At 41.5% G+C, this 23,735-nt stretch overlaps 1 protein-coding gene across 1 annotated transcript in view; it reads right to left on the reverse strand.

Moving 5' to 3' along the window:
* Nucleotides 1–3,871: 3,871 nt before the first annotated feature.
* Nucleotides 3,872–23,735, reverse strand: part of LCA5L (lebercilin LCA5 like) — a gene marked incomplete at its 3' end in the record, with an annotated part of 39,965 nt that continues 20,101 nt past the window's right edge. The window contains exons 3-10 of the mRNA XM_079922284.1: nucleotides 22,874–23,202; nucleotides 22,490–22,636; nucleotides 16,731–17,245; nucleotides 14,347–14,484; nucleotides 10,281–10,365; nucleotides 8,790–8,896; nucleotides 8,506–8,623; nucleotides 3,872–4,605 (exon numbers count right to left, since the gene is read on the reverse strand). Coding sequence (XP_079778410.1) covers nucleotides 3,872–4,605; nucleotides 8,506–8,623; nucleotides 8,790–8,896; nucleotides 10,281–10,365; nucleotides 14,347–14,484; nucleotides 16,731–17,245; nucleotides 22,490–22,636; nucleotides 22,874–23,192 — 2,163 coding nt within the window. The 5' untranslated portion in view covers nucleotides 23,193–23,202. The remainder of the gene's footprint in view (nucleotides 4,606–8,505; nucleotides 8,624–8,789; nucleotides 8,897–10,280; nucleotides 10,366–14,346; nucleotides 14,485–16,730; nucleotides 17,246–22,489; nucleotides 22,637–22,873; nucleotides 23,203–23,735) is intronic.

A 23,735-nucleotide genomic window follows, 5' to 3' on the forward strand; every position in this document is an offset into this window, starting at 1 on the left:
TTGAAGTTATTTGACTTTTGCTATAGTGCTTATACTAGAAAATTTATCAGTGCTTAAAGTTAATATTCTTCTCTCCTCATCAGCAGTGTAAGACTCACAACAGTTTAGCTCCAGTCTTTCCCTCCCGACGTATATGCTACTCTTGTCATAAACCTATGTGATAGATACCTGATACTTTAGCTATATCTTACTTTTTTGTAACCCCACGAGTTGTATAAAACGGTAATGTTCTCTTAGAATTACCAGTCTCTTGCGTACGAGACCTTTTATCTCAAATCACTTTCCTCCTGCTTGAAGTTTATCTGTTAGAACAGGGTTAACAAACCACTATTTGCAAAATCAGGGAGCAGCTGGACTTGGCCTATAGGCTCAAGTGTGTTGATTTTATTGGAACTCAGCCATATCCTGAGGTGTCCGGGCTTACTGAAATTATTCCTTTGATATGCATCTTTCCTGTCTAGGGCCTGTGTCCTGTTTTTCTCCATCCTGAATCCCCTCAGCAGTCAGGGGCGGCTGCAGTGGCTGACGGTTTTCTGGCCACAGCATCCTTCGTTTAGTGAAACGGCAGGCGGCATTCTCTGTCCACAGTAATAACGCTGATGTGTGAAGTCTTCGTAGATCTGACCCAGATATCTGTTGTTCCTGTTGGTTCTCATAGCACCTTGTTTTCTTGTGTCTTTCTCTGACCTCTCTAGGGGAATTTCTTGAGGCCTGGATTAAAGGTAGTTTCTTCCAGAGAGGGTTTGCATCTCCACTGCCCTGCGGGTACTACCAGCCTAAATCGCTTTAACCTTTAAATTACAGAGACCGGGTAACCCAATTTCAGGCTCTCCAATAGGATGAGGGCTGATTAATGTCAACAGAGTTTAAGTTTGGTAGCTCACTCAGGTTGGATGTCCCAGTTTGTGAGAGGGACCTCTTCCTAGGCCCCTACTTAGGCTGGTTTTGTCCCCTGGGTTTTGTCCTGGAGGCTTTTTGGGTGCTCAGCAAATGCCCTGTGAACTAAAAATGTCTCCTGCCGTATCAGTAAACAAAGAATGTTGCAGCCATCATAATACAGCCTCCCTGAAGGTGAGCCCTGAGGGAACTCAGGATGGAAACAGGATGCCCGCCATCAAGCTGTCAGCCACGGCAGCTACACACCCCCCCCCCCCCACCCCCAAGGGTGCACCCTGAGGAGACTCAGGATGGGAAAACACAGGCTCCTGGCCCCAGACAGAACAGGTGCACATCAAAGGAATGATTTCAGTGAGCCCAGACTTGCATCTTCCCATATACAGAAAAGCACTAAATTCCTTAACTTGAGATGTCTGGTTTTCTTTAATAGTCATCTTTTGATGTTCCTATTACCTGGTCTTTGCTGCAAAAACTCCTGTATATCCTGGCCCCCGCTTTGCCTCTTCAGAGCAGTCCCTCAGAGCCATCTGAGATGCTGTTGTCCTGGGCTTAGGTCTTCAATTTTGTCCGCCGAATAAAACACAACTCTCAATTTTTAGTTTGTTCATTTTTTTTTTTTTTTTCAGTTGACAGCCCATTAGGTGAGCTGACTTCAGAGCTCTGTTTACCTGCCTCCCTGATGCCCACCACTTTCCTGAGTGTTTACCAGCTGAACAACTGATTAAAAAACATGTTTGTATAGTTAATACGGCATTTTTAGCTTTTTTACAGCAGGAGTGCCAGAGTACCTTCTCTACCAGACTACAGGAAATGGATCTCTTGTTTTTATTTTGAAACCTTTTTTCCTCCTGATTACAAGGTCATGTTCATTATAGAAAATCATAGTAAAAAAAAAAATTTCCAAGAATAAATTTAAAAATTGGCCACAATCTCATTCCTCAGATATAAAAAGTGAACATTTTAATTTATTACCCCGCAACTTCCTATGCATATAACTTTTTAAACAAGAGGACCAGAAGGTAACAGGCTTAGATTATATTTCAATAGTTATTCTGTACAAAAGCACTTTTAATTTTTTATTTTAAGTTTTAATTTTTTTTGGCCATGCCCCTCACGGCTTGTGGGATCTTAGTTCCCTGACCAGGGATTGAACCCGGGCCTTCTGTCAGTGATAAGTGTGGAGTCATAACCACTATACTGCCAGGGAATTCCCCAGAAGCACTTTTAGACTGCGCTGATTTAATGTTATCATTTATGCTTTTGTTGTGAGTAGGCATAAGAAAAGATCCCTTGAAAAATCCTCCATCTGCTATAAAGCAGGAGTAGGCATTGCAATATTATAATATTACTCTGTACACCATTTCTAAATCCTTTGAGTACATTTCTCTAGAATTTTGAGCTTGGTAGTTGTGTCATTTCATGTGTATTTGTGTATCTCCCCATGTTACGCCTCTGAGAATTCTAACTCTCCTCCCTCCCTCTCTCCCCTTCTTTCCTTCTCTCTCTTTTTTTTTTTCCACTGTGATTTTCATAAAGATCAAAGCTTATGCCAATTGTAGTATTTATCTCATCTTTGGTTTTAAACACAGTTTTTTTCCCACCATGACTTTCATTCCCTTTTGAAAGTTTACTATTCTCAATTTTCAAAAGTGTGTTGATATTAATGAAATAAAATTCACATTTTATGGCAAGACTTTAAACATAAAAATTTTCTCTGCCCATTTGGGCCTTCTCTCTCCACTTTAGTATGCGTTGTGCATCTGTATTAACCAGACCTCCTTGGGAGATAACACTCGTTCTTAATCTTAGGAAGGGTCACAACTGTTTAGGAGATAACCTTCCTTCTTAGTCTTATAAGGGGTCATGATGATGCACACTACTCGCTTCATACTGTAGATCTGGGTGGTGTAAACTGTCAATAATACATCACTTGATATATAGCCCTCTGCCTCAAAAACTTATATAACCGCACTTTGACTTCTAATGGGTGGAACAGTTCTCAGAACTTCCTGAAGGACTGCCAGGTTATAATCCTTAGGTTGGCTTGAATAAAATTTTCCATTTCTTTCTTAGATCAACTATTGATTAATTTTTTTCATTGCCAGTATTACACACCAACCCATAAACATGTTTGGAAATAGTATGGTCTACGTTGCAAATAGGTTGTCCTTATAAATAAATGAAAGTAAGTTAATTGATTAACATTGGGAGTACAGCCTCCTCTGTATAGTCCTAATATAAAATAATCTAAGTATAATGAATATATTCATTAGGACTGAGCAGCTAACTTGCATGGACCCTGATTATACCAATGTGCTCTTTTTAAAGAGCAAGATTAACAGAAAAAGGGTCAGGGTACAGGGTATGCAACAGATAAAAAATACTGAATCTTGGGTGTATATGAGGAAAGTGTCACCACAAGGGCAGGATATTAGATGCCCAGTTTAGCTGAATAAGAGAATGCTCAAAAGTAATTTTCATAAAACCAAGTTTGGTAATTGCTGTGCTTTTTTTTTTTTTTTTTTTAAATAGAGGCTTCTTATATTGTTTCCTTTCAGAGCTGCTTCCGTGTTTTTAAGCTACAATGTAATTTGATTCCTGATAAGGTTCGTACATGCATGACATGTGTATGTCTTAGGTTGACTAACTTACACTTAACTAGCTATGGAATCCCATAGTATATTGAAGCCATGTAGTAAATCAGTCTTCCAAAAGATAATGGACATGTGTCAGTTGTAGAAGAAAAAAGATGTAATTTTGTATTTGTTGTCATTGGCTAATATACAATGAACTTCTAAAAATTAGATTAGCAATAAAACAAAGCCTTAATTATTCAAAGTCAATTTAAGTACTGAAAACACACACACACACACACACACACACACACACACACACACACACATTAAAACTACGAGATTAAAGGCACATAAGACCAGAATATCAAACCAGAGTGGATTAGGATATTGGAATATATTTAAATAATTATTTTTCTCTTTCCTTCTGTAGGTGAAGATGACTTAATAGAACTTACCACAGTTACTTTAGAGTCTCCGAAAGCATTGCTGGCAGAGGCCTGACTAGCGGGTAGATGGTGCATCTTCTTACTCTGCAAAGTCTCCTCAGGCCCCTTCATGACAGCAGTGCTTGTTTGGTTCTGTTTTAAGACACAGCCTGATCCAAAGAGTTCTTCCATTAGACTGCTTTTCTTCTCTCTGAAAGCTGTGTCATTTGCTTTTGTTCTGGAAGATGTACCAAAAGAGGGTTCATAGGTGACAGTAGGGTGCTCCAGCCTCACTTCTCCCCTGTGGCTGTGGTGCTTGCCTGTGCTATGAGCGCACCTCGTGCTGCCTGCATTGGCCAGCCCGCTGGAGGCAGGAAGCCCATGATGCAAGTTTTCGATCGCTTCTGTGAATGAATAATGCTTTCTTTGTCTGAAGGGTATTTTGATATTTGGAGCAGGATTTTTATCTGGCATTTCACCCATTCCACTTATTTCTGGACTTCTTTTAGACTTTTCATTTACTGTATCGTCTTCCTGACCACTTTCCCCTTCGGGATGGATTACTTGAATTCTTTCTGGTGGTAGTTCCTGTTCTTCTTTTACTAAAGTGGTTTTCTTTTCTTGATCTTCTGTTCTCTCTCTCTGTTGTCCAATATTCTCTAGAGATGGCTGTGCTTCTTCTATATGTTCCTCTTCCTTTGATAAATCTGTAGTAGAAAAATAGTTAATTTACTGACGTTTAAAATGAATGGATTTCTATTTCAAGATGGCATGTTGAACACAGTTATTTACACCTACTGACAAGCACGTTACAATGACAAAAAGGAAAGCAAATACAGGGAAAGGTGGTATTAACAAGCTTGAAATGTTATACTTTCCTAGAACATACCAGATAAATGAGAATTATGAAACCAAAAGAAAATGATATTCATAAACTTTGCCAATATGTTATTAATAGGTGTTCAACACCACCAGCTAGAAGTAGTGCCCGTTAAAACAAGAGAATATTTTTTACTCATCCAATTGGCAGATAATTTCCAGAGTTGGCCAGAATATGGGGACATTGGAACTTTGGTTCCCCATTGGTGGCTTTGTAAGCTGGTGTGCAGTTTGGATGGCAGGTTGGTAGTATCTATCAAAACTTTAAGGGAACATGCTCTTAGACCCAACAACTTCACTCGTAGAACCAAACCCTACAAAGATACACAAAGATGCGTCTAAGGATGCTCACTGCAGCCTGTTTGTGTTTTTTTTTCCCCCAATAAATTTATTTATTTAATTTTTGACTGCATTGGGTCTTTGTTGCTGCGCATGGGCTTTCTCTAGTTGTGGCGAGCGTGGGCTACTCTTTGTTGGGGTGCGCGGGCTTCTCACTGCGGTGGCTTTTCTTGTTGTGGAGCATGGGTTCTAGGCATGCGGGCTTCAGTAGTTGCAGCACACAGGCTCAGTAGTTGTGGCTCGCAGGCTCTAGAGCGCAGGCTCAGTAGTTGTGGCACACCGGCTTAGTTGCTCCACAGCATGTGGGATCTTCCTGGACCAGGGCTCAAACCCGTGTCCCCCGCATTGGCAGGCAGATTCTTAACCACTGCACCACCAGGGAAGTCCTGTAGCCTGGTTTAGTAAGAGTGAAACATCCTGAACATCTGTTCAAGGATTCCTGGTTAAAAGAATTAAAGCGCGTGGGATTGTGGAAAATGAGTTACTGAATGAGGAGGTGAGCATGCACTGCCAGGAGGAGATGATCGCAGAATACTGTTGTATGGAAAGATGTCCCTTCCTCTGCAGATCCTTCCCCAGGCACCGAGGAAGCCCTGTGTGCAGCTCTCCCCTCCTCAGAGGACCAGACCCTCGCGGGTTCTGAGCAAACAGCATCGCTAACGGCGAACCGCTCAGTGAGGCCATCGTTTGTGAGGGAGGATGGGGACAATATCGGGTGTGCAAAGAGTTGGAACATTTCCTCATGTGACTACATTCTGGAATAAAATTATTCACTTATACTCTAGGAGAATGAAAATAATACTAGCAGGAGAAAGAAGTATGTTTCAAGAATGGTGTACTCCAATATAAAATAAAAAGTTAAAAAAAAGTAGATTTAAAAAAAAAGAATTAATGCTGAGCCTGGAAGCCAGTCAAACGTACAATTAACTCTAAATAGCTGTTAATATTATGCCCTATGATACCTGATGAGAATGTTAACATTTGAGAACATGGGGGAAAGTACTTATTTTCCACGATCTCCCCAGCCCCGCCTGGCCTCCCCGCTGCCGCCCAGTAGCGGGTCTGGTCCCTCCTCCGCACCAGCTCCTTCCCGGCTCCACGGTCCTCATCGTGGCCGAAGCGCCCTACCCACCGCCCCCTCCGACACACCACCTCCTACTTCCTCGCCCCCTGTGCGACCCCTCCTCTGGGCCCAGCGTCCGTGGGACCATCTCTTCTCGGGGTTCCACGTGGATCACTTCCTTCTAGTCTCCTGAGCTGCCGTCAGCTCACCCTCAGCCCCTTCCCTGTCCCCTTCTCGGTGGGGACCTTCTTTCCAGCACCCACCGCCCTCTCGCAGCCCCACAGGTCTTCTCCAAGGGCACAGGCTCCCGAGGGCGGGGCATCTTGTCCCCAGGGCCCGGAGCAGTGCCTGACACAGTATATGCGCAGAAAATATTTGTCAAGTGAATGAGGAAACTTTCTAGGACAGTAAGAATTACCAAAATGGGGCTTCCCTGGTGGCGCAGTGGTTAAGAATCCACCTGCCAATGCAGGGGACATGGGTTCGAGCCCTGGTCCGGGAAGATCCCACATGCCGCGGAGCAACTAAGCCCGTGCGCCACAACTACTGAGCCCGCGCACCTAGAGCCCATGAGCCACAACTACTGAAGCCGGTGCACCGAGAGCCGGTGCTCTGCCACGGCAATGAGAAGCCCGCGCACCACAACAATGAGTAGCCCCCACCCGCCGCAACTAGAGAAAGCCCGCGTGCAGCAATGAAGACCCAATGCAGCCAAAAATAAATAAGTTTATTTTAAAAAAATTACGAAAGTGGACTAAAAAATAGGTGGAAAACGTAAACTGACCAGTGACCACAGAAGGAACCGCATGGGAGCCAGTGGCTTTCCAGGGGTTCTGCCCACCCTCGGTGTTATTTAAACCTCGTTCTAAAGCCAGTCTGGCCTCACTGCTAAGAGGTGGCCCCTCCCGGCACGGCCCTGGGCCCCTGGGGGGCTGTTCCCGCGGCTGCTCTTTCCAGGGAGGTTGTGCTTGCCCAGCCCGGTGGGGTGTCGCCCAGATGTCCCTTTAGCAATAACTTAACATGGAAACAATGGGGCAGTGTCATCAACGTTCTGAGGGAAGATGATCTCCAGCCTAGAATTTTCTTTCCAGTCAATTATTAATCAAGTCTAAGTAGAAACATGACATCTCCAGAGGAAATGCACACAGATTTGCCTTCCACGCAAGTGTTCTCAAGAAGCCAGTAGAGGTTGTACTCGTAGGACATGATGGCGTTTACCAGGAAAGGGAAGGACACAGGGTAGGAAAGAGATCTGGTGGCGAAGGGGTGACAGGAACCAGCAGGAAGGGTGAAGGGAGGCCCCAGGACCGCAGAGGGCACCAAGGCAAGGGCTTAAGCATAAAGGGCTCGCACCACCAAGCCCCTGCCCCGCTAACCCCCCAGCCTCCAGGGTCCTTGGTCTGACCTGACCACGCGGGGCCTGGCCAAGCTGTCGCCCTCACTATGGTGCCTGCAGCCTGGGTGGGCTGAGGACCCTCATTTCACCACACAGAGCCCTCTGCTCTCTCTCGGGGGTCCAGCACACGGGGCCTCTCCCCACACCCCATGTGCAGAGCAGCCCTGCCGCTGCCTGTCTCCGATCGGTCCCCAGCTCCCAGGACCCGGCATGACGTTGGCCCTGGCTGGGCCCCGGTGCCTTCAGGGAAGCTGCAGCCAGCCTGCCTGCTGTGGAATCTTCTTTAGGGGCAGTGCTGCCCTTTACTCAGCTGGGTTTGAGATTGAGACTCAGTTTTTTTAAAACTGAACATGTTGTCTAAGAATACACACGGGATTGGGAGTTGTGCGGAAAAGCTGGCATAAAATGGAAGATTGTGGTTGTTTGTGGTGGGCGGCGGGAGGGTTATGGTTATGAAGGGCCCGCAGGGTGTCCCAAGGGACAGTAATGTTCCACGTCTTAAGCAGGTAGTGCAGTTCGTTTTATAACAGTTCTTTAAATTGAATATATCTGTTTTATATATACTTTTATACACACACTGAGTAATTCACAAGTTAAAAAAAATAAAGTAAGAGTAAAGGAGAGGGGCTTCCCTGGTGGCGCAGTGGTTGGGAATCTTCCTGCCAACGCAGGGGACACGGGTTCGAGCCCTGGTCCAGGAAGATCCCACATGCCGTGGAGCAACTAAGCCCACAAGCCACAACTACTGAAGCCCCTGCGCCTAGACCCCGTGCTCCGCAACAAGAGACGCCACTGCTGTGAGAAGACAGCGCACTGCAACGAAGAGTAACCCGCTTGCCGCAGCTAGAGAAAAGCCCGCATGCAGCAATGAAGACCCAACACAGCCAAAAAAAAAAAGTAAAGGAGACTTTTGAAAGTTGTTAAAATTACCTTCATATTTTCTCTTGGAATCCTCTTGGTTTGGTAGTTTACTGATACAGTGAGAACTTGCATGGATTATTTCAATCGATTTTTCTTCATGACCAATGTTTCCTCTTGTCTTTTTACCCTATAATTTAGAAAAGTGGCAAAAACATATTTTTGGCAGTAGAGGTAATTTTAAATTGTGTTTTATTTAATGAATACAAATACTTTTTGCATAGAACAAGTGAGTAAAGCTTATTTTTGTAAAGATATGTTTAATTAGACACTGCAAGAATTCAAATTTGCTGTACCTTAGTTGTCAAAGATGGAACATCTTCCGATATTTGGGTTTCCTGGTGTCGCATACTTGTAAGTGAAACACTTTTCCTTTCTGCTTGTACTGACTTTGTTGAAGAAACTACAGAACAGGTGTATTATATGTAAGAAACATATTTTACATTTGGAAGCAATACTGACTTTAAGTGTAAAATAACAACTGAAGTTTGTAATGTAATTATAAAACAAAGTATAGTAGATGTTTTCTAAAGATTTTCAGTAAATGTATAACATTTGCCAGTTTCACTTTTTGCCCTAGCATCTCGCCTGTTTTGTCTTATTTTGGGCCCCAGAGGTTATGGCGATCACAGTGGTAAAGTACCAAAGAAGCAGGCGTTAGGATGGGTCGGCATTGCCATTGGAGGACACGGCTGTCCCTGCTGGCAGAAGGGATTCAGAACCGTAGCTGTGCAGAGAGGGTGCGCCATCGTGTCTCCTGTGTCAGAGCTCTTGGTTGTCGATGGTTGGATTGCCCACGCTAAAGTGCACGAACGCTAAACCTAGTAGTCACTTTCCTTGAAGCGTTATCCCATTTAAATGACCCCACGTTTGATTTTATCATCTTCTCTGCTGGCTGTTGTTCTGGATTATAAACCAAAAGCAAACAAAGGCAGGCAAGGAAATCTGAGGTTGTTGCCTTGAAAAGTAAACACATAGTTACTTGTAGCAAAATGAGAGGCAAGTGTTCCTATTGTGCCTCTTCTGAGCAGAATCTTACGCTGGGAGACCTTGCGGGGGAGGGAATAAGTACATCCTGTCTTAAAGGAAAAGATACTACTCAGCAATAAAAAGGTACAAACTAGTGATAGTAGCACAGCACAGATGCGTCTCAAAAACATGCTGGCCAAGAGAAGCCAGACAGCAAAGAGGACCTGCTGTACAATCCCACTCATGAAATTCTACAACAGGCAAACTGAGCTATTGTGACCGAGGAAATCCGAGGTTGTCTTGGGCTGGGGCTGGGGGACCCCTGACTGCCAGGGGCATGAGGGGGCACCTCCTGAGGAGATGGGTGGGTGTTCTAAATCTTGAGGGAGGCGGTGGTTACATGGGTATAAGCACTTGTCAAAACCCATGGAATTGCACGCTTAAAACGGGTGCATCGTATTGGGGTAAACTGTACCTAAATAAAGTTAACCTTAAGAATCCACACAGTGGCTAACAGATCTACCTAGAAAGTCCAGTATTTGGCAGACGTTTTGCATCAAGTTGAAAGTTACCATCTCATTCACCGGAGTAGGGACATAAAAGACTGAGTGGAGGATGGGAACACGGGAAAGCCTCTCTATTCTCTTCTAGCTGTTTCAACCATGTCACAGTTTTGTTATTCTAGAATCACAAAATGTGTCTCAATGCTTAACAAAACAAGTTTTTAAAATGTCTGTTATCTTGGTGATATAAGTTAGAAAATCTGACTAGATACTTCAAAATAGATTTCGAGCAAAAATAATTAAAACATACTTTACCTTTTGGATAATCTTCTTTGTCACGTAAATTTCTAAGTATCTGGTTAGTATAGATGTTTCTAATTTCCAGCTCTCGACCCTTCTCCTAAAGAGAACCACAATACCAATATTTCTATAATTGTTTGCTTTTATCAACCTTGATTTCTTGTAAAAAAAACAATTTAAAGTGAGCTCAGTGTTCTTTGGATAAAATCTATAGGTTCCAGCAGAAACAGAAATGGGCCATATCATTATATATCATTCCCGACATCAAAAAGCACTAGCTTTAAAAAAAAAAAAACAAAAACACTAGCTTTTTAACAGAGTAACAAACCGTTGTGAGTGGACAATATATATTTTTAAAATTAATTAATTAATTAATTTTTGGCGGCATTGGGTCTTCGTTGCTGCGCACAGGCTTTCTCTAGTTGCAGAGAGCGGAGGCTACTCTTTGTTGTGGTGCGCGGGCTTCTCACCGCGGTGGCTTCTCTTGTTGCGGAGTGCGGGCTCTAGGCACGTGGGCTTCGGTAGTTGTGGCTCGCGGGCTCTAGAGCGCAGGCTCAGTAGTTGTGGCACACGGGCTTAGCTGCTCTGCGGCATGTGGGATCTTCCCGGACCAGGGCTCGAACCCATGTCCCCTGCATTGGCAGGCGGATTCTTAACCACTGAGCCACCAGGGAAGCCCCAGTTTTGGATTGGGTTATTTGTTTTTTGGTTGTTGAGTTTTTCCTCACAGTCTCTTTTATTCTATAAGTTCCCACCCTCATCTCTTTTATTTGTTTCACATTGATATTTATTTGTTGTGGAAACAGGGTAGTTTGTGCTATAGTTTGCCACAGTCTGATGTTGCTGATCGCATCCCTGAGGCGTTGCTTATCATGTTCCCCTGCTACCATATTTCTCTTAAATTGGTTGTTAGAGCTAAATGTTTAATCATATCTAGGTATGTTTTTTCTGGCAATAGTACTCCTTAGGTGGAGGTGTGTACGTCTGTCAGGAAGTGCATAGCATCGGATGGTTTCCCTTTGTGGCGATCATTGCTCAGATCCACTATTTCATTAGAAGTTCCAAAATAGTGATATTCTCATCCTTTCATTCCTTCTTCATTATTGATGGAAATGCCTTTACAAGGAAGGTCTTCCCTTCTCACAAGTTATTTGGTTACTCTGAGTATAGGAAAGGTAAAAGTAATTGTTTCTTTTCCTTTATTTACCAGTTTTTGAAATAGTGTGCTGGTCCCCTAGCATCCTCTAAAGGTGACTGAGTAATCACTGAGGTGTTTTGTTTTGTAAATATCCTTATGAACTTTCTGATTTCTGTATATTTGCTAAGTTTCAATCCACACAGTTATCTTTACTGATCCTAAATTGCCCCATCTTTGGCCAGTAAGAACCATCTTTGGCTCCTGAATCTCTTTGACATTACCCTAATGGTTCTTTGTAGTTTCCTTGCTTCTCTATATGTCCCAGGCTCACGTAGTATAGTTCATGCTCCAGACCTAGAATTTTTTTAAGGTGCCTTAGTTCTTTTTAGTGGGTTATGGATTTTGAAGATGATAGTATGTCATTAGGGGTATTCATTGTTAGTGAGTGGGTCACATTAGGAAATATGTATTTATTTTTAAAGATTAAAATGTATCAAAAATCATACCTTCACTTCAATTCACAATCAGGACTACAGGATTTTTATTTGACCTTATCTTACTTCTGTATTTTCTTTCTTCCATCTCCCAAATCCCAGTTCTCAATGACACCAACATAGTTCATTATGTGCTTTACCCCATAAGATACATACAACAGTCTCAAAATAACCGTACCAACTCTGTCATCAAGAGTGTATTTCACTAGGCATATGCAGTGAAATTGATGTGTTTTAAGTCTCTTGGAATGGTGTCTCTCTGTGACATTATGCCTACACTGGAATACACAGTGGGCTCTTTTTTTTTTTCATTTTACTCTGGATTTTTAGGGAACGTTTTTTGATTTTTTTTTTTACATTTCATTCTGCTTCATAATTACACAAAATATTTCCTAAGTCAAATCTACCAAAAAGATATTCAAGGAAATCTAGGTTCTATAGCTGTCCCTTCTACTCTATTTTTTCCCCATTTCCACTATTATCCTACTATACTTTTTTCAAAATAGAAGCAAATTTGTAGATATATTTGTATTGTCTCCTTTCCTTACATGATGGCATACTACACACTTCCCTCTGCCTTCCTTTTTTCACTTATCAATATATCCTGGCGATTACTCCATATTACAACATAAAGAACCCTCATGCCATTTTACAGATGCACAGAAATCCATTGCGTATATTTACTTTTCTTTTTAAAATAAATTTGGATGTTACTGAATATAGAATTTTGTGTCTTTCTTTTCATTAAGCATTTCATTAATTATTAAGCTTTTCTCCTGTCAGAATTGTTTTTTAATGACTGTATAGTATATATGTGCACATGGCTGCATATGAAAGCACAAACTTTATTTTAAAATTCCCTGATTGTGTCTCCATATGTGTGTATGTTTGCTTTGACCAGTGGATCTTGAAGCCTCTTCTGTTAGACTTCTAAGGTAGTTCCTATAGCCACGCCCATTTTCTGGCACATTCTTCTCTCTGAAGTTTCCTGAGGCTCCAGAGGAGAATGAAACAGAACTCTTTTCCCTGCTTTACAAAGGGAGAGTTTACATCCAACTTTCTTCCCTGTCTCTGAGTGCTCTCAAGGCTCCTGGGAAACCTGTATTTCCTATTTGACATAAAAGCTAAAGATTCTTGTCTTAAAGAATCATGCTTAAGATTTACTAACTGAGGCTTGAACGACCTATATTTCTTAAGTATTGTATCTAGCTTTTCCAACTTGTTGCACATTTTAGAAATCTTGAAGGCAGAAAGAACAAAAGTCTGAAAAGTACATTTTTTTTAATTTTTTTTTTTTTTCTTTTGGCTGCACTGCACAGCTTGTGGGATCTTAGTTCCCCAACCAGGGATGGAACCTGGGCCTCGGCAGTGAAAGTACTGAGTCTTAACCACTGGACCGCCAGGGAACTCCCCAAAGAAAATATTTCTAATTCTCACTTTTAGGGCAGATTTTTAAAAAATTGAAGTATAGTTGCTGTACAATATTATGTTACAGGTGTATGGTATAGTGATTCACAATTTTTAAGGGTTAAACTCCATTTATAGTTATTATAAAATATTGGCTATATTCCCTGTGTTGTACAATACATGCTTGTAGCTTATTTTATACCTAATAATTTGGACCTCTTACTCCTCTACCCCTATATTGCCCCTCCCCCTTCCCTCTCCCCACTGGTAACCACTAGTTTGTTCTATCTGTGAGTCTGCTTCTTTTTTGTTATATTCACTAGTTTGTTGTATTTTTTAGATTCCACAAATAAGTGATGTCATACAGTATTTGTCTTTCTCTGTCTGACTTTTCACTTAGCATAATACTCTCCAAGTGAGGGCACATTTTAAAAGACAGTTTTGTAAGCATATTTGCAAGTGAGGCCTTAAAATGAATTTATGTATCTATAAAGTAGATAAGCAACAAGGATTTATTGTACAACACGGAGAACAATATTCAATATCTTGTAATAAACGATAACAGAAAATAACCTGAAAAAAATATAACTGCATCACTTTGCTGTACACCCGAAACTAACACAATATTGTAAATCAACTATACTTCAATAGAAAAAATGAAAAAATGAATTTATGGGCTACAAAAATTACTCTAAATATTTTAATGTTATAAGGGAATTTTTTAAATAGAAAAACTTATTTTGGGTTCCGCTAAAATGTTCACAAAGTACAATATTACTTCATGTGATGAGATAAAAATGATAATAAGTCTTATGAATGAATAGACAAGAGTTTTAATTTTTCTAATTACATATTCACCAGGCTGTTAACTGATTCTCATAATTTCAGATCCTCTGTTCATATGGTTGTAGGGAAAAATGTTAATTTGAGAAAGCTGTACTTGAAGTTAAGTAATTCAAAGATACATTAGGCATAAATAGCTCTGATAGTTTGGAAAGCAGCATTTCACAAATTTGGTTACATTTTGCTTTGAAAGAAGTACCTTAAGTTTTTGTTGAAGGTGTTTTATTTCCAGTTGCAGAGTCTTTGTAGCTGCTTGAGCTGCTAAGGTCTTCTGGTTCTCAAAGGCCAACTGCCGAGTAAAGGCTTTATTGTTCAGCCTCAGTTGTTTCTCCAAGCTCTGAAAATAGTATATATTTCAACTCTCTGGAACCAGTGTAGTATTATAAAATACTTCGACTGTAATGGAACTAATTACATTTATGAAAAGTGCAAAATTTTAATACAATTTTAGTGGATGGTTTGTCTAGAGGACACATATTAGAACTAAATATTACCACACACACAAAAAGCCAAAAAATTCCAGATCCCAACTCTAGGGAATAAATATCATGTTTCCAGCCTAATGTTTTTTTACACTCTGGAATTTGGTAAAAAAATTTTTTGGAACAGATCCTGAAGAATCAATAAGTAAAATCAACGTTATACTTTACAACTCAACCTAAGCAGTTCTGTTGAAATGAAGGATACGACTAACTTAGCATGGTGCACTCCGTGAAAACCTTTCAAATCTCTCTTGCCAAAGGGTTGACCAGCGTCAGTGCAGACCATCACGCTCGGACTGTGATTCTCAGATAACTGAGACGGGAAGTTACGATGGGGTCTCACAGAGCCACGCCACGTGGATGAATTATAAGCCAATGAAACGACTGACTTAGCACAGTAACCATCTATAAATACGAAGGACTCACTGTTGCATATTTGCCTTCTCTGTGGAATGAGAACTGTTTTACTGGAGAACTGTTTGAGCGGGTCTTTGACAGGAACTTGGCCAAAAGGCCTTTTCTTTCCTTCTTTTCCATAAAGTGTGGTTTCCCTCGTTACAACATTAATACTTTCTCAGTAAAGTGGAAAATATGGTAAGCTAATAGGGCGAAATAATCGCTAAAAATCCCATTTCCTAACATATTAACATTAAAAAAAATACCGACATGTTTTGGCCCACAAACTTTTTCTCCCACCAAATGCCCTACAACCAAATGATATTTCCCATACAACCAAGTGCCTCCGATAAGAAAATAGCTAATTAGTTCTCAAATTCTTTTTGGTTTTGGTTGTAGTATAAAAACATGAGCTACTTAAACATGTTTGTGTAAAACATATGTAGATGAGATACAAATACATTTACTTTCACATGACAGACAGATGCTAAGATGGATCCAATCCTACCCGAAAGGCCAAACTTTAGAAGTCTGGTACACTATTTACATGAATGAAAAATGAGGTGGCTCATTATTTCCTGTAGCTTCCATATCCATTTTATGTGAAAAAATTCTCTTTGAAAATAGAGGAGGGTTTCACCAAAAAAGAAATAACAGAAAAAACAGTGGCTGAAATGAACTTGATATCTTATTATTATTTCAAGATCATTGAAAATACTTGTCTCTCACCTTTAGGGAATTAAACAGTAAATCACTTCCATTTGTGTTTATGTCCATAGAGACCAAAACTACCTAATGTAAAATAGGCAGAATTCTCAATATGATCAGAGTGTTCTCCCAAATCATCCCTTGTAATGTAATCCCCAGGCTTTTGACCACCATGCACCCTTGAGGATTATCTATCTATTCATTTCTAAAATTATTTAAATTCCCTTTCCCTATCTGTCCCCAGGAATATTACCTGGGGAAATTTTCTATTTCTAGGACATTAGAAATGTCTCGACAGACTGATGAGGGACAGAACAAGGAGGGGGCTGGCGAGGAGATGCACTCAGGGTTTAGGGAAGTAGCCTTTTAAGAAGGCAGTTTGGAGTAGAGGCTTGCTTTCTAGGAGAGGTTTCCCACAACACAGCACAGCACAACCCCCTTCAGCATGTGAACAAACTCCCTTGACCTCAGCAGCTGGACTGCCTGAGAGAACGGTCATTTCCAGATAAATGAGCCCAGCTGTAGCTGAGCAGAACTGCACGGGGCCTTCCCAGGACAGAACCCCTCACCCCACCCCCTGCAGTGTCCTCCACCTGCCTCTGGTCTGTAGAAAAGCTTTATCCTCTTAGGCCTTTCCTGAGTTCCAAAGAGTAAATTTAATCAGAGAAATGAGAAAATGAAGAAAGAAAGGAAAATAGTCAAGAAAGACAAAGTAATAACAGTTTAGCCATTAAACAAAGTAAAGGAACTTTAGTCCCTCCTCAGGGCCTACAGTTAATATTCTGAGCCATGTCCTGTGAGCTGTTCTGTAGATACTGAAACCCCTCCCCTTCCCCTTCCCCTTCCCCACACCCTCCCCATCAGACACCACCATCCGTGTGCTCTTGCTCAGCACAGCAGCTGGTAGTGCTTCATTCCACAGGCATATATGATGAACGCGCACCCTCTCTCTATGAACTTTGGAAACTTAACGTTTCTAGACCTCTGAAATACAGACCTGTATTTGTCTGTCATTCCCCTCCATTTTTGTTGTAAGAACAGACAGTCTTTGAGTAAGCTCATCCCTCTCTGCAAGATGTTTGTCTTCAGAAAGTTTCTGCAGTGCCTGCAAGGCATCTTTAGTCTTCAACAGCTCGCTGTCTGTTTCTCTAAGTTTCCCAGACACGGCTCTTTCCTTTCCCTGGGATTTCCTGAGTAGCTGCCTTAAAGTTTTTACTTCGTTCTGATGTTTAACCACAATTTGAGGTAGATTATTTTGTGAATTCTCATATTTTCCTATAGCTTTCAAGTGCTTAAGCTGGAGTTGTTTCAGAAATTGGTTTTCTGCGACGGTGGCCTCCAGCTTGCGGTGTAGATCGGCTAATTCATTTTTCAGTTCTTTAATCTTGTGAAGCCTTGCTGAGAGTATGCGGTGAGTTACGGCATCTCGTCTCTGGGCAGCCACATTGATCTGAGAATGTAAAAATGGTGCATTCCAGTTGTGCTTTTTCTCCACCGCGATCTCCTTCTGGCCTGTGGAAGCAGATAATCCAGTTTGTTACTAGTAATGTGTATATAGGTATGTAGATATGTAAATATACAGGCGTGTGTAATGCCCCCCGCCCCCTGCCCTCACACATATGCATACACACATGCCAACTAGAAGGGGAAGGAACTAACACTGAATGAACACCCATGCTTTAGGCTGGGTACTTTATGTTTAGGTATCCCATTTAATACAATCCTTTAACGTCAGTAGTAGTCTATTTTAGAGCTGGAGATTATAAGTCATTTTTCAAAGGTTACATAACCACAAAGTGACATAAAATGAACTGAAAACCAGGTCTTCTCTGACTCTAAAACCTGTACTTATTTCTATCATAAAAGGTATACTGAAAATCATAATACTCGATAACATTTACTAAGGGTTTACCATATGTGAAGCATTGAATTAAATGCTTTATGTAGATTATCTGACGTAATTCTTCCAACAAAACGTTACAAGGCAATCACAGTGTAACATTAGAGCCTAATGTTATATATATGATGATCTCATATATTTAAAAAGAACCTTAAAAAGCCATTAAACTGCTTAGAGTATTCATATAAGGATTCCATCTCTCAATAAACCCAACACAACCAGTTTTTCCTGTTACTTTTGGGTGAGCACTAAATTAACCAGTTAGATAGTTTGCATTTGGCAGTCTATTTTGAATAAAAAGCATCTAAACGATATTACACGAAGCTTATGTAACCGAATTCGAGTATGTCAAATGTATGTGTAACCTCATTGTATTATTATCCCATTTTAAAGATGAAAAAACTGTGCTGAGTGATGTCATTTATCAATGGGCACACAGCTGGTAAGTGGTGAGACAGACTCACGTCTATGTACCTTTGTCACTGCCCCATATGTATTGTATGTGCATCTGTATGATATTCATATGTGCATCTGTGTATGTAACTATATGTGTGTGTGCATGTGCACATATTAGTATATCTATACTCTGAGAAAGAAAGAGATTGAAACTGGATTCTAGAATCTGAAAAAAATACTGTCCTCATCGTGGAGAGAGAAAGGCTCTTAGTGGCCAGTGTCATTGGAGTCCTAACCCTAAGCTATTGGCCGAGTGTGGACACATCATCTGAGACATGGCTTATTAGCATGTTTGGTCTAGGTGGTGGGAAAGGCATTTCTGCCTGTGATGGAAACAATGAGTCAACAGAAACAGAAGATGCTTTCTGAGGATAAAGCATGTGAATCTTGAGCATGACAGACCACACAGATTTCACAATGATCACAGGATCAGTATCAAATCAATAACCAATGGACTGTCTTTACAACTATGCCTCCAGAGGTTTTTATTTTCCCACTGGGAACAATGTAGTAGGGGCTATGGTTGAACACTTGAGTATCTTGGAATAGACTTTTGAGCACACTGAAAACTGGGAAGCAGAGGTCAGACTCTTAAGACACCTACTAGAAGGCCAGAGAAGGGTGTCTGTGGTTGTATCAGGCCGGATACTCTAATACCTTGGGCACTGGCTGGGGGAGTTCTAGACCCAGGCAGTGTGGATCAGGCTGGATGAAAACAGGGGTGGCTGAGGGCTCTCAGGCTCCACACCATGTCCGGCATGATTGAACTTGACCCCAACTTGTAATGCCTTCCAGCTCTTGGGTGGTGTGACCGTGGAGGAGAAAGAGATTCTCCTGAGCCTGGAGGGATGAGGGGTGGTGGGTTCCGTGGGCACTGGAGGCTTGTGTCCCCACCTCATGCTGGACTCGAGTGATGGGAGGGCAGAGTCAGCATGAGTGGGGACTAAACCCCACGGGCATGGGGCACTGGCCAAGGCCCCAGGTCGAGATGTGCACCGAGGGCCTGGGTGCTTCGAAAACAGGAGGTGTCAGCCTTTTAAGGATCACATGGGCCTGGACAAGAAACAGACGTGATGAAAATGGAAGGGCCAGAGACCCTTCCCCAAACGTCCTTGTCTGTGTAAGGCCCCCCATACGCCCTTCATTCCCCGAACATAACTGAGATTCAGTGTCTTACCTACCCTAGTGGGTGCGTGTGAGAGAATGAACCAGACTGTTTTGCTTCAGGAAGGTAAATATCCCACTTGCATTGGAGTGATGTAGAATGAATCCATACTATATATGTCATGCATGCTTGTATAATAATAAAGGTTAGGAAACTTGAAATAGGGTTTAATCCTTAAAGATTTATATCTCATTATCCTAACCTATACGTAAGAATGGTAAAGCTTACAATTTCTGTCCCATTTCACACAATAAGGCAGATTTAGCTGAATGATTTAGCTATTCTTAAGATAACTAATTGTTAAACCACTAAGCTAAAACACTTAATTCACCAAAAACATGTACATTTAAGTCCATGTTAGCCAAAAAGGGACTCTTCTCATTGCTTAAGAGTAGGCATGCTTCCTACTACAAAGAGTGAACTGTGTTCTTTTGAATAGACCTAAGGACAGCCGCGCACTCGCCTCTTCACCGGCTCCAGCCCGTCCATTTCCCCAGGTGCATATCCTCATCCTCAGCCCCGCCTTTTTTTGTGTGTGTGTGCGGTGCGCGGGCCTCTCACTGCTGCGGCCTCTCCCGTTGCGGAGCACAGGCTCCGGACGCGCAGGCTCAGCGGCCATGGCTCATGGGCCCAGCCGCTCCGCGGCATGTGGGATCTTCCCGGACCGGGGCACGCACCCCTGTCCCCTGCATCAGCAGGCGGACTCTCAACCACTGCGCCAACAGGGAAGCCCCTGCCCCTCCTTTTAAAAGCACGATTGTCCTCCTGTCTCACTGCTGTACCCATGCTGTCTCTTCACCCGTTTTCCCTGGCCCCGTCGTAGCCCCGTCTCCTGGTCACTTTCCTCTTTGGTCTCTCGGTCCCATTCTGTTCGCGAAGTCGTCCACACCCTCAGTCTGGTTCTGGTCCTTAGCCTGAGCCACGTCCCTGCTGGCGCTGGCTCTGTCCTCTGCCAGGTTCTCTCTGTCTTCCAGGTCACCTTAAAAGACGTAGCTCACTCCCTTCAAGGACCAGGGTAAGAAGAGGTTCAAAGGCAGGCCTTTCCCTTTCCTGTTCTCCAGAGCCCTGGCATTAGTGTTGGAGAGGGCATCCCCTCAACCCCACCGCAGGGCTTCCACCTTCCCCCGACTAAAGACAACAGGGCAAAAGCTGTCCAGAGCAATTGAATGCAGTAGAATAACTGTTTTCTGTATACCAGTTTTGGAATGACTATCACATAGTTTAGCACTGTATTGACAAAACACATCAAGGAGGGATATATAATTGAAGGAATTCTGAAAGTACATTTTTCTACAAAAGGAAGAAAAATCAAATTATAGGAATATATTGTTCGCTATTTACATTGATTTAAATAAATCTCCAATATCTGACCAGAGCAAATATCCTATCATACTGAAGTCCTCTTTTTATCCCTATAATTTTTCTCTATGAAATGTTTTTCTGCTATAAAATTTGCTTTTCTAAGATGGGAATTGAAAATAATCTCTGATGTTACTATTCTTGAGTGAATTCTGGGTCTGTAGTGGTGGTTCCTGATCCAGTGTTACCAGCCCCTGAGGGTCAGAGGTCTACTTTTATATATAAGAAAGCTGAACAGAAATTGAACCTTCACTGGAGAATGGACTGCACTGGCTAAAACGTAACGCTTTTTTGCTTAGAATTACATTAACCCAGCATTAATTCATCAATTACTTGCTGATTAAATTTTTTTGGCAAACACTTGCAAAACATGAGCTGGGAGAGAACAAAAGAATAAAAGAATAAACCAAGAGACACTTTTATCATTCTGTGACAAAGTTTGATGTTACAATGAGTGTTTTAAGGTCATCATACACCAGTACGAGGATCCTCAGGGACATATAATTTGGGTTAATGATGCAGCCAAGATTTGCTTAAAATAATTTCAGAGTATTTATACACGAAAGCGTACCCAAGGGAGAGCAAGCCCTCACTCGGATCATGGAATTTAGGTTCTAGTCCCCTGTGAAGTGACAGTTCATTTAGGCTGCTCCCAATTTATGAACAGGTATCTTGCATAAAGGACACAATAAATATTTGTGGAATAAATAAATGAGGAATCAGTTTTTAAAAGTCAAATTATAAGGTGCTTAGAACTCAAAATACAGTTCGTTTCTTGTAGAAATGGTTTTATAAATGCTAACTGCATTCTCACGCAGTCCCACAAAAGCCCAGACTCCATGTAAGACGTAGTATATCGTTTGAGGATTTCTTGTCATAAACCCCTGGGGCCAAACTGTTTCTGAATTTTGGGGGGTTTATTCTTCGTGATGCATATATAGTATTTTCCAAAGTACGCCCAGTAGGGCTGGGGACATCACACTTTGTTTTTGTAATGAATATTTTTGTAGTGAAATTTATATGATTATATTTTGCACAAAGTGAAATAAATAAAGATGAATCTCATGTCAGTTCAAATCAGGTTTTTGTTGCCAAATCAGTGTTGGTGCCAAAGATATAAAAAACGTTTGGTTTTCAGAGTTCCGTAAATTTCAAATGTGGCTGAGGGAGTATGACTGTAGAGCCTGTCCATGATGTATGTGCTGTTGTGATTATATCTACAAATGCCCGAACAGACTTCCCATGACAGAGTCTTCTGCCCTGGGCCTTGCCAGGATGTGCGGGACTCCCACCTCTCCAGAGAAAGGGCTGTTAACCTTCCAAGAATCTGGATGAAAACTATGGGTCCTTCTCCCTAGAAAGTTCACAAATGCAAATAAATACACACAAAAATGCAAAGGATTCCCTGGGGTTTGCAGATGTGGGTCTTAGACGAAGAATCCCTGCTCTACAGCTGGGAAGAAGGGCAATTGAAGATTCTAGATCTTCACTGGGGGTCCTAGGCACAGCTGGTCATGGCAGGCTGGGGATGGGAGGCAGGTACTGGGTAAATGTGACACTACATGTGCTCCAGTTAGAGTAGGCTCTTAATTATTTTCCAGCTACTGACTGGGCAGTTCTGATGGTCACAGTGGAAAAAGAGTTCCAGCTATTTCTACGTAGGGAATATTTATAAGCCTAGGATTGCCTGTCTGGGAATAATAACTGCCTGGGCAGGGGGCGGGGAGTGAAGAGGTCTAGGATGTTGCAAAGCTAATCCCAATTCAGACAGTTAGGAGCCGATGGAGTACTTTTAAAACCCACAAGGAAATGACATTATTAACAGCCTCTTGAACCATCCTTGTTTCTAAAGAGCATCTTTGCCAATATGCCTCACCGGATGCGAAGACCATCTTCCCGGGGTGCTGAGACAGATATTTACATTTCATTGGTGATTGAAACCTTGATTCTTCAGCTGAGATGAAAGGCAAGAGGCCAGTGAATTCCAAGTACTGTGGTAGTCTGTAACAAGTCCACCTGTTAACTAAAAACCGCAAGAGGGCTAGGCTTTATGTTTTAAGCCTAACTTTCTGTTATTTTGTAATGATCCTTAATTTCTCTATTTCCCATTCCTTCTATAAAAATTCACTTATAATGTGTATGATTTACAATCTGGAAAAACAATAAAACTGAATATGGACCACTTCAGATAGTAGTGCATTAAATAATAATGTCATTATAACCAGAAATTTGGTCTTGGTTGGGAAGTTTTGCTTCTTACCTTTAGGGTGGGAGATTTTAGAAACATTATACTTTTTCTTCTCCTTTTTTCCTTTCACTACAGGCTTCTCTAAATAATTCTTTTTAGCCGCGGTTTCTGAGCATTCAGAGAGAAAGTCTTCTGAATAATCGTAGTGAGAACTTGAACTTCTGCAGGAACACTGAGATCTGCTGTAATCAACACTCTTGTCAGAATCGTTGCTGTTCCTGGGAAAACCTGGGCGGCTGCTCTGGCATTTTGCAGACCTCCTGCCGTTTTCTAAGGCCACACTGGGGAAATGTCCATCTAGATTCCTTTCTGTTAGATCAGCCAATGACATAGTAAACAACCTAATAGAAGAAAAGTATTTTTAGATTTATAGCTGTTGACATTGAAATGAACCTGTGCTTTAATATATTTAACTATAAATGAATAATTAGGAATACAAAACAACACATTATTTTGAAGTATTTTCTGGAAAAATTTTCAGTCTGGTTTTTATATTTTTTTCTACCTAAAATGTAAGACTCCTGAGACTGGACTTTGGGGAGATTATATTCACAGGAAATATAAAGTTCACATCAGGTGACAACAATGACAACAATTTAAAAGTTAGTGAATTACAGTCTCATTCTCTAAGCCTGGCTGTTTTTTTTTTTTTTTAATTGAAGTATAGTTGACTTACAATGTTGTGTTAGTTTCAGTTGTACAGAAAAGTGATTCAGTCATACATATATATATCTATATATCTATATATCTATATATAGATATATATATATATACATGCTAGAACAAGAAAAGAATGCTCTAAGTTCCCAAACCAGTTCTATTCCCGAATCTTTCTGTAAGAACCGCTTTGAGCTTCCTTAGACTCAGTCTGAAC

The sequence above is a fragment of the Stenella coeruleoalba genome (genome assembly GCF_951394435.1).
Source record: "Stenella coeruleoalba genome assembly, chromosome: 5".
In the NCBI taxonomy this organism is placed as follows: Eukaryota; Metazoa; Chordata; class Mammalia; order Artiodactyla; family Delphinidae; genus Stenella; species Stenella coeruleoalba.